Source organism: Pterocles gutturalis, unplaced genomic scaffold (genome assembly GCF_000699245.1).
Source record: "Pterocles gutturalis isolate BGI_N339 unplaced genomic scaffold, ASM69924v1 scaffold18158, whole genome shotgun sequence".
Taxonomy (NCBI): domain Eukaryota; kingdom Metazoa; phylum Chordata; class Aves; order Pterocliformes; family Pteroclidae; genus Pterocles; species Pterocles gutturalis.
This window is the reverse complement of record NW_010123512.1, coordinates 62,541-77,537: the sequence shown is the minus strand read 5'-3', so window position 1 is coordinate 77,537 and position 14,997 is coordinate 62,541. Positions and strand designations below refer to the sequence as shown.

Genomic DNA, 14,997 nt, shown 5'->3' with positions numbered 1-14,997 from the left:
CACGCCAGGGCTCCCAGCAATGCACAAGTAAATTAACGGCTCGCTCGCCATTTCTTGGCCGTGGTCTATCTAACGTTGGCACCAAGATGATATTTTTTACAGCATGTTCCTATCCAGCAGCACCAGCCTTGAGCCTTTTAGGTTTTTTCTACAGGTGTAGATAAACTATTTCTCTGTAAGCAGTGGCAGCTGAGCTCTTGCAGCTGTCATTAGGGGTGAACTGGGTATTGACACTCTTCTCAAAAATACCTTTCCCCTTCACTTGCTGTTGTGGAGTAGGTTCTGCTCATAAATCTGATGGAGAGGGAGGGGGGGAGCAAGTGACTTGAGAGCTGAAAGTTGGCTGTCCGCTTAATATTTAAAATAAACAAATGGCAGGGGTTTCCTTGCTGTGGGAACCTAGGCATCGACCTATGGAGTCAAATTCTGAGTTTAAACATATTGCACTATGACCAGCGATTCTCCACAATACAGTAGGATTTATTAATAGAAAATATGTCAATATGAGTTTGTCTTTGTACATGTTAGCAACATGTACAGTGAAAACACATTTTTTTTTTCTCAATCTATATTGTTATAGTTCTTTTGTGTTATCTGACATAACCATTTATATTTTGGGCTTAAATATGTTATTTGTCAAAATGTACTTTCAGTGTTAATATACCTTTAAAATCATAGTTTATCTTTTAAATATTGAATTCATATTATTTGTCTTCAAATCAATATTGCTCAGGTTAGTGCACATTTGTTAATTTTGAGATAGGTTAACCATTCCTTCCAGACCATAAACAGCATTTAATAAAACAGTGAGATCTATATAGCTCTACACAGCTGAACAAGATTCTAATACGAAGCTTGTTAAAAAAAAATCCAACATTTTACAGTACATCAATTGCATTTTATACATTTTTTTGGAACAGTTTTGTTTCTTCTCTATTTCTGTGTGTGATCTAGTACAAGAATGAAGGGAACAGCAATAGGTAATGATACTTTCCTCAATATTAAAAAGAATGCATCATATTTATCTTGCTCAGTATGGCAGCAGTGTTGGATTTCCAAGCCTGGAAGAGAAGCCAGGTAAATCAACACCTTCTCAAAACTCAGTACAGCAAGAGTGAAGTCGAAGCACTTGCCACTACAGAAGAATGGAAACAAACCAACACAAACTATAGACAAAAGTTATTTTATGCCACTTCATCGATCCAGAATCTCTCACTTGAGCAATGGTCAACATTTGACTCCAAGTCACTCCTAAGAAGAGCTGAAAGGGGGCAATGTGGGCATTTCAGTAGTTTGAGGGATGGAAGTAAATCCAATTTACAGTAACCTCCTGTCCCAAGAACTTAAAACAGAATGAGGATCCCTTCAGCCTGTTGGCAATCCTGTGCCTGGAGAACTGTGCCAGCCTGGTGGTTATCAGGCAGTCAAGAAGAACTTCAAGTTGCGAGTGACATTCTTTATTGAAAAAAAGTTTTTATACTGAAAATGTGCTTTGTCCAAAATAGCACTGCAAATGTCACTTGTCTTATTAAAATCAATGTAATAAATAAAATATAAACAACCTGTGTCCAAAACTATGAATAGTATTTTTATCTACCTCACTATACATCTGGCCCACTGTGCCCCTCCCACCCACCCTGTCTTAAATTTTTTAAAATTTTTTTTGCATGCGATTTTTTTCCCCGTGTTTACTACAAAGAGCAGATAAGGTTACATATCGTACACTGGGAAAAGCTGCCAAAAAAGATTAAACTATAGTCCTAGATTACTGATAAACCAACTCTACGTCACAAATACCCGCCTGTGTGAACTACTCAGGCTGCGTCCTACAGAGCAGGTGATGACTTGTGAGACACTTCTTCCCCTGTGCACAGCCAGAAGTGTGCCAGGTGATGTTAAGACTATTACAATGACTAATCACAGAAATGTTTGCAACCTAAAACAAACTCCTTAATTGCAATTTGAGCAATTTACAACTACTGCACTTGTGGTGGGCCTTATGCTGTGAAAACTGTGAACTGTTGCCTGAATCAAAGAAATGAAGAAATGCTAGATTCCTTTTTTTTACTTCCAGAATTCCAAGAGCCAAGACGAATATGCCAGCTCTTTTGGCCTCTTAGCCTAGCTGCCTTTCCTTTTTTTTTAATTAAAAAAAAAAAAATCTCTGTCCCTTCCATTTTTTTATTTTTCAGGTTTTTAATTTAAATGCACAGAAATGGCCAGTATATTTCATATTTGAGGAATGTATTTTGCGTATCGGGTTTTCTTTTTGGTATGGGTTAAAATAAATGATTGTCCTAATGGTTCAGGAGTTGGACCCTTCTAAAGCCTGAAGAGTCTGGAGACTCCAGAGATGAGTCTGTTGGGTCTTTGTTTTCCATTTCCTCAAGGAGACGGCAAGATCAAACTGCCCTCCTTGAGCACTTGCTGGTTGGTGGCTGGAGATGAATGAAATTTCCTCAAGAGAAGATCAAGAGATGCTATTTTAAAGGAAATGGCACCTACGGGTGCCAGAGTCAGTGAAAAAAATCTGATAACTGCTTCCTTTGTGAGTATGTGGCCTAACAATTTTGAATTGCTATCAATGGTTAAGAAAGTGAGTAAGAGAAAGCACATACTGGAGTTTCCACTGTTTTAAAAAAATGTAAATCAAACAAAAATTGAAGCTGAACAAGGAAAACATCAGATGAAAAGAAGTCTTACACCACACAAACGCACACACTCAAACACATACACACGCACACAGAATATTGTGCTTACGTGGACACACACAAGTAAGAATGTGTATTTGTATGGTAGGTTCTTGGAAATAGACATTCTTAGCAAATATGGATGACAGATCAATTGTAATTTATTTTCTTTTAACACTGTATCATCATAAAGAAAACTGGTATAAATGAAAAAAATCTATTTCAAATATCTACATCTAAAATTTTAGGCAGTGAAAAAGCACTTCGTTGACAAGGAGTGTGGAATGATGAATGTTAATTGTCAGAAACTGCTGAATGCCTTTTTTTTTAAGTTGCCACAAACAAATTCACATATCAGAACGTACAATACTGCTAAATATTCCTTTTTGTTTTTTTGATTTTTTTGATTTTTTTTTTTTTTGTTAAAACGCACTGGGGAAAAGAAAACAAAAAACTGGAAATTCATACATCTTTCAAAATTTGAAATTGAAGCAATATTCAGAACCATAGATGAAGAAACACTGTGGCATTGGTGTAATATACACAATGCACTTGTTTTTTTTTTTTCTTAAATCTGTAATGTACATCAAATACTTTACAACAATGCATTAACAAAAGGCAAGAAACATCTTGCTGTACAGAGGAAACCCCAAATGCAACTTGAAGCCTAGATTCACAATGAATGAGGATATTAAACAAAGTGTGAGAAGCTGTTCCCCATAAAGTATGTATGCTGCTCAGTTACTTGTGCTTAACTCTTGACCCACATCCACTGTCCTGCTCCTTCCTTCAGCCACATTCGACATACAGCACTGAACTTTAGACTCTACAGGCCAACAGTAAAGTTGCCCCACACTGTAAAATATATATATGTATATATATATTTCTTTCTAATTACTCCCAGGATTAGCTTTCGTATCTTTTAGCCTTCTAAAAAAAACCTTTTAATTGTTTCCATACTGGTTATCTGGGCCTTCCTATGGAACAGGCTTTAACAAACTAAATTTGCAGGAAAAAAAATGTCTTGTGGTATGCATGCACATGCACAGTTCCTGGAGCTTTTGTATCTGCCCAAGTCTCAAACCCAGGAGTCGGGAGAGGCTGGGTTGTTTCATAGTTAAGTTCACTATAGGGACGAGCAGCTGAATAGAAGTCGACGTAGTTGCCAGTTGACTTTAGTCCCAGGTGCATGTTGTATTCGCTTGCAGGTGGACGATGATGCACTTGGTCCTCAAAGAAGGACTCATCATAGTTTCTTGTTGAATTCTGAAACGGCTGATATGGTTCATAATCTTTTCTGCTGGGCTCCTGTGGAACTGGCTGTGCTGAAACCTGAAAGACAGTAATACCCACAGCTTGTTAGATACAACTTACTGTGGGCAACAAGAGGGAATCACAGAATCACAGAATGGTTTGGGTTGGAAGGGACCTTAAAGATGATGCATCTAGTTCCAACCCCCCTGCCATGGGCAGGGACACCTTCTGCTAGACCAGGTTGCTCAAAGCCTCAGAGGCTTTGAAGGAGTAAGTCTCACTCTATGTTTATAATGCTGGAAATACAAAGTTTATCTTTGTAATCTTAACATCTGCTCAAGGTATTGCTTGGTAGTGAAGTAATTCCACAGCTTTGCCTTGTCATTACATTCCTTTATGTTTCTTTATTTAATATTGTTATTAAATACACATATTATTTAATGTTATTGCTGCTAACCAATGCTTGTTTACTTCAAAAATAATTAAAATCTGGATCCAAGCAGCATAGCTTACAGTTACTTTTGTAACTATAATCTGTGTATAACTTTCTATTTTGCAGCTACATAATGCAGCCATTGGTGGCCAAAACTCAGCCTTGAAGAATTTGAATGGAAGCGATACACACTCCAAAGATACTAAACATTTTGCAGCTGCCATTGCCACAAGTGAGATTTAGAGTGACACCATATCCTTAAGAACCATGTATAGTTTTCAGGGCACTGACATGACAAACTTCCAAGCTAAGTGCCCTGAAATGTGTTCTTCTGTTACTGTTAAGCTGAACCATCTTCCTACCACCTCCTCAACACTTCACGTTGGCAATCTTGTGTTGTTGCTACATTCCAGCAAGTTGCCTTGAAGCTGAAATATTTATGATACACAGTCTCAGGCAGTCCCTTAACCCCAGTTTGACATAAAGTTTTTTGCAGACAGCCTTAGTGAGTCTCTTTTTTTATAGTTGGGACTTAATTATAATCTGAAATTTATAAAGATTTTCTAAGTATCTTAGTGGAACACTTCCTTTTACTCTATGTCACCTTTATTAAGTTTGGGCAGACTCTGACTCCAAAATGATACTGCCTTTCAATCCTCAGGTGGTCATATTGGGAACAGTGATGCTCAGGCGTTGGTGTTAGAAGACTCTGCAGATCCTGCTAACTCTGCAAGAGCTAGTAATGCTCCTTCAAGAAGAGAGCAACAGCAGCACTGCTATGTCCCAAACTCTGTGATATTCTTTCAAAGTATGTCTGTATTGGACTCTATGCGTGAAGTACAAAAGCCTGTCCATGTCCTTTAACCATCCAACAAGTGATCTTACAACACTGGGCCCAATATTAGAACAGCACAAGGGAGCACAACTACTCCAGTTTCTATTTCTAGTACTGCTGTCAAGGTGTATAGGACCTGGAGCCCCCCCTGTCATTTCACAGATTCAAACAAAGGTGTTTAGTTTTGGACCCAGGAGAAAAATTCTATACTACACTACCTATCTATATGCCAAAAAGTTAGAGACAGTCCATTTTTGAGTAGAAAATAGGGGACCGAAGTAGTACTTCTGGGTTCTTTTAGCTGACACATTATTTCTGATATGTCAATCATAAACCTGACATTTCATTGACAAAGCAAGTGGGAAAAGGTGGAAAACTGCTTTTGGTTTTTGGTGGTGGGTTTTTTGTTTGTTTGTTTTCACTCAAACTCTCACCCCAAAAATCAAGTTAGTTGATTCATGACTGCAGTTAGAGTGCACCTGATGTTACAGTACCTCATACCCTTGCTTTCTCTAAACACTGTGTTAATTAGACGGGCTTAATCTCTTTAAATGCAATAAAAGCAGAAACACCTTCGTGCACTGAACCAGCTCACACAAAGAAGGAATATGGTGAACCACATGAAATACTGGCTAATTAAAAAGCAAAACCAATAAAGAGAAATGGCGGCTCAGAATATCAGAAACTCTCTTCACCTGAAGTTTGTGGATTAAAAGCAAAATAGCATGCTCTTAAACTGAAATGTCAGGTAACCTAGTAAAAATTTTCAGAGAAAAATATTTTTTATCAATTTTACTAAATATTTGTTTATCTGTCTTGATACTACTACTAATTTTAATTGCTTTCCTTAAATGTTTTTTGGTCTCATTTCTCTAGTTGAAAAATGCTGTAACTTCTACATATTACACAGAGAAGTTGTGAAAATATTGAAGAGTTCTGATAATTAAGTACAAAGTAGGATTACACATGCTGATGTAACAAAAATCTACAGGTGAATAAAAATACCTGTTTCCAAGGGACTGAGGAAATGCTATACTGCAAATGCCAGCTATATGAACGCCATACTTGTCAATATTGCAACTTTTTCTGTGAATGCATCAGCTTGGCACCCACGCTCCCAATTACATTTTTGCAATGCCCACCATATCCCAACATACTTATTGCTTTCTGGTTTTCAGGGACAGAACATTTTAAAAGAGTCCCGAAGCTCTAGACCAAATGTCTTAGATGTATATACGCGAGAAAGTGTCCTTGCCAATGAAATGCTATGTTTTCTCTTGCTCATGTCCCAGTGCACACATTAAAAAACAACCAAGCAAAAAACCTTGCTGCAGTCATGCTTCTGGAGTGACTAAATGGCAAATCTGAGGGCTTTTGCTACACCTAAGTGTAGCGTACACATCCCTGCAAAAGATACAATGGGTTCTTTCTCCAGGACTGTTCAATACTCGAGTTTCTGGTAGGATGCCTTAAGCACATGAGCTGTGCGGTGCCAGCAGCTGAATTTTATGATGGCTATACTCAAGTAATGTGACCAGACTTAACCAAATTCACAGGACATCATGAGATACTAGAGCCAGTAGATGCGCCCATTAACATTAGCTTGGCTTTTGTAGCCTGCGTAACACACATCTAGAACTTTAAAGGCATTCAAGCCTCAGCTGCTCTTGCTTTCATTATGACTTACAGCCTTAAACAATTTTTATGCCATCTAGAACAGTAACATTTTAGTCTTCTTACTTACCTGGTTATGTTTGATATCTTCAGCAGGTGCACCATATGAATTCCTGTACAAAGTTGAGATTCCAGTGTTCTGAGCTGGAGACAAAAAAAGGAAGGAAAAAGCAGGTTTACCAAACATACTTCTTTGGCCTCAAAATGTATTCCGAAGGCTTCACTAAATATATTATACAGCACCTGTTTGCCATACACAAAAATCTTTAAAAGCATCTTTTTCTTCCTCCCACTGAACAGTCATAGTCTTTGCTTTGGTGCACATGCATGTATGTAGTATCTATACACTTATTAATGGTACCAGGAGATCTGTCATGTTCATACCAATCTTGTGCACTTCACATATAAATCAACAAAGGAATTTCATATTCAGCTAGCATTCAGTAATATATTTCAGGTTATATGTGGGATTTTATATCATACATACACTAAACAGGTAACAGGTAAATCTTGAGATTACAGTGCTTTTGCTACATGGTGAAATCATTCATGGAAAAAGTGATTAAATGCAACTGAAAAATTAGTTGTGCAAAACAGTAGTATGAGTATGTAGTTATACTGAAGATGTGTGGCAAAGATAGTCTCAAATCCATGACCTGCTGCCACTTTCTTCTCAGATGTCCTACTACTAAAATGCATGGACAAAACTGTGCTATGAGTTTGAAATCAGAAGTAATTCTAAAGACAAGGATAACATAATACAGTTTTGCAAAAAATTTATTTCCCACTCTGCCCAAAAAAACCACATAAAAAGCGAAAAGATTTTTCCCCGCAAAGCTGACTTCACTGATCACTTTTATTTGGCTATCTGAAGCTTAGTTTGCTGGTAGAACTAGAACGACTGTAGTTATTTCTCATATCTGAAAGAACATGAGGGTAGTATTTTGCATGGCTGCTGTGCGCTGTTCTTACTGAGCATGCATTATTAACTTTCCAGACACGATAAACAATGATTTGATGCTGTCATGAGGACTCTCACTACAAAAGCATGTGCCTGAAAGTAAAAATTGAGCAGCTGTGAATCAGTCACCAGCGGAACTGAAACATTGCTCATCCAACTTCTCTCAGGTCTCTGTGCAATGGTATAAAACCTAGAGGCAGGAAGTTGGTTTTAATACCTTCACAACTCGAAACCTTTGAGGGTAGAGACGAGCATCAGAGCTGAAAGCCGGGTATGGGATCCATGCTACTCACATCACTAAGAAGAACCAGAGCTACTGAAGAAGTAACCACTCTTTCTTCCTTTGGCAACCTGCTAGCATGGACCCCAGCACCTACAACTGCCTCTGTCTTTCTCCCAGCCACCGCACCCTCTCTGGAGAAAGGAATAGCACCGTCTTCAGTCAAAGTTGACTTTAATACACCAATTCTGATCTTCACATCTGCTTTGGGTTCCATGCTGAGGGTATAATTTTTGTCAGTTTGGTGCACTGTTCCATGTTGCTGCTTTACAGATCTCAGACGGTGTTCTTCAAGATCTCCAGGATGTTCTTGAAACACGATAAAGACAAGGCTTTTATGGTGGGGTAATGAGCCTGAACATCTGGAAAAAGAGATTTTTCACTAGATAACTATTAATGGATAGGGATGAAAAACTCTTATTTCTTGAAGAGCTGGATGCAGTTACTGAGACAGTGCATAGTTCTGTTAGGAAATAGAGAAGAGTTCTGGAGGTCCTAAAGAGTGCAGCAGGATCCTTTCTTTGAAGGGAAGAAGAATATGAACTCCAGTAATGGACGATGATTGGTCTTTTCCAATGGTAGGTAGCCTTAATCCTGTCTGTGTGCCAATAGGTGATAACAGATGGAAATGATGACTGCTTGAGTAGTTTGTCTTTCGCCATAGATGTCAGTACTGAAGGACCGATCTGCAGATGTTCTCTCTGCTTAGGCTGCATTTTGTCACCAAACTTGAGGGATGTACAAGACGTGACTTCTATTTCCAAGTTTTTTATATTCCAGCTGCATCCTCTGCTTTAGTGTTTGAAAATCTCCCTCCCAATGACAGTTTTTGGTATTAGAGGAGTCTGCATCAGCATTGCTATTTATGGCACATCTCATGACAGCGTGACTCTCGGTAGTACAACTGTCAGATCTTACATTGATGCCATCTTTTTTATGCCATATTTTCTGAGTTTTTTGCTTGTCCTAAAAAGTGCTAGAAGAAGTCTCGTTATACAAATTTGTTTTCTCAAGATCTAAAGATACTCAGAGTTAAGTGTTTCAGCTACCCATTTTGTAAAGTGCTACTTCTCGAAAAAATGAAAGTGATATTCAATGTGTTGGACTCTCATAAACAGAGGAAGAACTTCTTGTAACCATTTTGTTTTCATGTACATAAATTGCAAGATAAGTAGGGTTGAAGTCTCATGCATGCAAGTTTTCAGTCAGGCATGACTGAACATGTTCAGTCCAGACAGGACAATACTGTTCATGGTTGGTTGATGTCAAGAATAAAAGATTGGTATAAGATACAACATCTGAGGGTTTTATGAAGAATCTGATGAAAAATAGCAAACTGGACACATGCTAATTTATATGTTGTTCCTACAGGCAATCAGAGAGACTTTAAGGAGCGTCATGACGTTTCTATATTTTTACAGGTATATAAAAAGGCACATGGTACATATGTGCCACTAATAGCCATGACCATTATAAAAACAGAAATAGTCCACAGGTGGTGCATAGCTGTCCAATGCACTACTGTGACATTTGCACTGATGTGCTCAGAACTGTCACATGCCAGATTGAAGACTTATAGTCTCCCAGATCACATATTCTGTGATGGAGAAATGGATAGCTTCAGCTTATGAAAACAAGTGCAAGGTCTGCATTGCTGATTTCACTGCAGTGGTGTGGATACAAATGCACAAGTTTAAAATGAAAAAAAAAAAAAAGAGTACAACTCTTCTCTTAATGTAATATAAAGAAATACAATGACACATCAAATACTTGGAAATGAATGCCAAGAGTTCAAGAGCAAGAAATCTTGGCTTAGTCTAGCTGGGAGGCTGAGGTAATTCTGTCTCTGGAGGAAATGTAAGTCAAACAATGTAGCTGCTAGCAATGCATGCAGCCCCGCTCCAGTACCTGCTTCTGAACACGCAGGTGGCATCCCTGGGAACTCCATTCCCGCTCTGCCATGCTTCAGTGAGCAGTTGACTCTTGCTGTCCAAAAGGAGAGGGCAAATATAAAAGAAAAAAGGGAGAGAATGAGCTAGATGAATGGACAGATATTGTGTGGTTAGTATCTGACTTTTGCTGTTAATATTGTATATGTGCCATCATAGTAAAATTATTAAACAGAGAAAAAGAGAGGGTAATGAAATAATTTTATTTTTTAAAATATGTCAAGAGAAGGGAAATGGCTACAAGGAGCAAGAGATGAATATTTTTCAGCAGCCACACTTCCTTACAGAGATGTGAGAATTGTAGCTGCAGATGAAATGATTTGAGGAGTGATGAGAGTGTGTGTGTATTTTTTATGCAGTATCTGAACACCAGTACATGATAGTACTGAACAGGGACTTTTTACTAGGCAAAATTGTGAAGGTTCTAAAATGAGTACTATGATCAACCTGCAGTGATTTACCTGCAGTAAAGAACATTATAGAAAAATACCTTTCTTTTTTCTCCTGTTCAGTTTTCAAGGTAATATTGGTTTAAAAAAAAATAATCATATAGCTCCTCACAGCAGTTTTCTACAAAGCTGACAACAGCTTTGAAAATTATGTCACTCAGTGGTTTAAGTGACAAAGATATCACTGACCGAAGGCGCCCCCATATATCCCAGTCACTTGATTCATGATTTAACATTCAGCTTTCAGTTCTTCTAAGTACTTATTCTGAACACATTTACAGATACTTTGAAATAACAAGGCACTAGCCTTTTGCCCTCACGTACACAGACTGACAGTAAGAAAGGAAAGCTCAGCTGGACAGGTAGTCACCCTCATCTGCTATTGCATAACCTGCTTTTTCTGCTGGAAGCAGCAGGACTCCATTTTCCAAAATGTAGTTCAAGACAGTAAAGGAAAATGCTTCTGTGCTTCACAAATCTCAGCTAACAGAGATCATTACCTGTCACTACCACTGCCACCTTCCTGCACGGTGAAAGATGAGGTAAGGGCATGAGAAATTATTAAGTGTATTACAGTTTCTTAAAGTAATAATAAGTTCAAGTAGCCTGATCATTGGTAGCTATTGTAGCAGATGATGGTGGTTGTGTTCTCAATGTGCAAGGACTTGCAAGTAAGTTTAAATAACAAATATAGATGACTGATTCTTGATAACCAAAAGAAAATAAATTAATCAGAAGGTGTTTCTGCTGGTGGAAGTGAAGATACAGGGTGCAGACTGTGATGCATGTATTAGTTGAGTAAGGAAACTAAGAAAATAAAAGAAACTTTAGAGCAGGAGTCCCATGACAGTATACAGTAAGCTTATCTTCCCTGTTCTGAAGGAACACATCATGGCATAAATAACGTCATCATATGCACTTATAGTTCCTGGTTTTTTAAAGGAATATAATAGTTTTTGTCTTAAAAATATACTTTAGGTGATAAAATTTTATCATTGGTTATTATTTTCTACAGAGAAAATGGGCAGTAAATATACCATGCATCATAAACCTGTGAAGGGAAGAGGGCAATGAGAACTTTGATATTGTGCCTCTATTTTTTAGTTGTCCTTGTGAAATCAATATAAGTTACCAGCTTCAGCCAAACTGTACACTTCATAGATTCTCTGTTTTTCCCAGAGGTTTCCTGACAACTCCCCATAATGGCAAGAAGCCAACTTTTCTACTTTGAAAATCCATCAAAAACCCTTCATTTCAGTCCCAGCCAAGAGGTCATAAAATTTTTGAACTATAAACCGAGAAGAGCTTTGGAGACGAGCATGGAGACAGTCATGGATAAATTGGGACTACAGCTGTGGCTCTACATTCTGCGTAAATCCATAAGTCAAAGAAAACTTTGTGTAATACATCAGCTTGGCACAAAATACAAGACCAGCGCAAACTATGTATACGCCAGGTGGAACCTGAAAAAACATTTATCTAAGTCCCATAGGCTCTGTGGATGTATCAGCTGCGATGCATTGTATGATGCACAGGATGAAATACAAGCATTGCAATGAACTTGCTACACAAACTTATATTAGACCAATCAAGTAAAGTCAAAATGTCTCACAATTAAAAACACAAATACTGATTTTATGTTTAATGAAATCTTTATTTTATGAGCTACAAATATGTTACACAAATTTCATGTTGAATGTTGACGAGTGAGACTCCTGTCATTTTCTTTTGTTCTTAAAATGGTGCTTTATTTGAGCTCAGACCAAAGGAGCAGAGATTTGGTGACCTGAAAGACAGAGAAAGTGATTTGTTAATTTCATATTCATGTGTACAATGGTCATGTAAGATTGCAAAATATTATTTAACTTTTCAATTTTATTTTGGTTTTGATTTTTCTCACTGAGCTCAGTAGCTGGAAACATAGTCCGTAGCTGAGCATGATGCTGACCATTTGGAGTTTCCTTACTTTTTAGTAATAAAATAGATCAACAAAACCAGAAAAAATACAAGCAGATATTAAAGGAAAGCACCATGCAAAAATCAAAGTGGAGCAAAGATTGCTGGGGAAATACAAACCTCATGATCTGAAAATTATATTGAAAGAGAAAGGAAACAAGGGAAACAGGAGTGGGAGAAGAACAACACAACAGTAAAAGACAAAAAAGGATGGGGAAAAAGAAAACCCTAATTTTTTTTAAATTGGGGAGAGAGACCACCTGCAAGGAAACACAGATTTCCCACATGGAAACCCCTTTTTTTTTTTTTTTTTTTTTTTTTGGTGAACCTTCTGATACAATCTGGTACTCTAAATTTGCAGACACAGCTAGAAAAAAATAATAAAACTTCTGTTCTGTTTTTTCAACCTGCTGCTCTTGCGATTCCTTCTTCATCTATTCTTGACAAAATGCTGAAAAAAAACACAGTCCTGTCCTTCACAATCATACAAATAAGGAGCACTGAAGTGTTTTAGAGAACTGCCTTATGCAGTGACTATGAAACACTCAAAACATTAGAGAAACATAAAATGCAGTACCTTGACTGAAATCTGCTGCAACCTCATGTAGTACCCTGCAGATGCTGTTCAGGACACTCCTCATTTCTGTGGTTTCCAAATGCTCTGGACTGTCATTCTTCTTCTTCAGCTTTTCACTTTCATCTTAATTCACATTCCGTATTGGGTTTGCACACAAATTCAAAGGCTGGCCTTTAGGTTTTGATTACATAAGAGTGTGTAACACAGCAGACGGTATGAGCATCGTCATATCCTAAATACGTTTTTGAAAGCTGGAATGGATGGCCTGACGCCGAGTCAGCATCCCACTGGTGTCCCCAGTGAGCTAAGGAACACAAAGACAGCCCATTCTGGCATCCTCTGAGCAAGACCTCTACAGAGGGCGTGGGAAAAGGTAAACTGCAGAGTGACTCCTCACTGTGGTTTTTTGCTTGCCCTGAGGTAGCATTTGGAGGAGAGGACACCACGATGCTCAGCACTGTATAAATGTACAAAAATGTTCAACAGAGGTTATATAAGCCTGTGCAATGGTGATGGGGACCAACATGTATTTGGCAACAGAATTAACAAAGAGGTGCAGTACTGGGCAAAGCACTCAATTTCTTTGAATTACTGAAGTGCTAACTGGTTAATGAGCTCACTAGGGGAGAGAAGCCTTCAGTGAAACCTGCAATAGATGCCATAACATACACAGAGAAAATTGTTCCATTTACATCAGCCCAGCTGAGAAAGTAGCAGGGACAGACTTTACAAACTGCTACTGAGTTTCTGAGGAATGACTGACATGCAAAATAAGCTAACCAGTCCCGGAAAGCCACTTCCTGCAAAAGACAGATGTTAGGGATCACCGCACATGCTCAACCATTGTCATGCTTCAGAAACAATGCTAGTTAATACAAGGTGGATTTACTGACTTCCTTCTGAAATGAAAACACACTTAAAATTAAAAAGAAATGTAAAATTGCTTTTCCTATGTGAAGAAACGTGGTCTTCACAAACCATTTTCACATAGCATTGCATTCATTAAGATCAAATATTTATCACGGTGACTAAAACTTTGGAATCAACCAAAGCAGGCTGACTCTTTTCTATAGTACAGTAAACCCAGCCAAGCCTATAAAATCAGTGGTCTATCAGAGCTGAATTTTATATATGCTGTGCAAGCATAATCTCACCTGTCATGGTGTCTTTCCTAGAAGTATGTTCTCCCTTATTTCCATGGTAAGTGGCATTTGTTCCAGTTGATTCATAGTCTGTTTTCCTTTCTTTTAGGCTGATCATTTCCCGAGGTGAGGCTGGGGCACTTGCTAGATCATAAAAATGGATTTATTTTTTCTCGCCACATATGACTGAATGTAGTGTTTAATTCTAGAGTAAACATTTTAGTAAAGTTTATATTTGTTAGCATACTAACATTGAGCTGTTTGAAGAAACGCTGCCCCACTATAGAAGAAAAGGTGTTGTTATTTCAAATACAGGACAATGTATTCATGGGACAATCAACTCCAATGATCATTTTCTCTCTGAATGATCTAAGATGATAATCAAGAAAAAAGTACAATAATAATGATTTTTCCCCCCTTTATCTTCTTAATTTCTTTATCTTGTCAAAACTTTCTAGTATAGCACCTCTATTTTTTTCTCAAAATGGTTAATTTATTTCTTTTGAAAAGACCGTTAACTTTCAACTATGTGGAAAACTCTTACAAAATCGTTTTCTCCCTTCTCTGTTGAAAACAAACAAACCCATGAAATTATTCTAATGGGAACGGGAAGAAATGAAAGGTGTGTTTCATGGAAAACATACAACAAAGAATGCCTAACACTTAAAGGGAACTCAAATAATTTCTGTGTCTTTAAATATTTTTAAGATCAGGTTTGAGACCATCTAAAGAACCTGAAGGTGAACAAGTCCATGGGACCTGATGAGATGCATCCACGGGTCCTGAGGGAACTGGCA

The 14,997-nt window shown here is 37.8% G+C and overlaps 1 protein-coding gene across 1 annotated transcript in view; it reads right to left on the bottom strand.

Annotated features, from left to right (window-relative positions):
- Positions 1-2,833: 2,833 nt before the first annotated feature.
- The window catches only part of LOC104465044 (catenin delta-2-like), a gene marked incomplete at its 5' end in the record, with an annotated part of 73,425 nt that continues 61,261 nt past the window's right edge, over positions 2,834-14,997 (bottom strand). Inside the window, 4 exon segments of the mRNA XM_010077937.1 lie at positions 2,834-3,797; positions 3,800-4,022; positions 6,957-7,030; positions 14,213-14,344. Coding sequence (XP_010076239.1) covers positions 3,769-3,797; positions 3,800-4,022; positions 6,957-7,030; positions 14,213-14,344 — 458 coding nt within the window.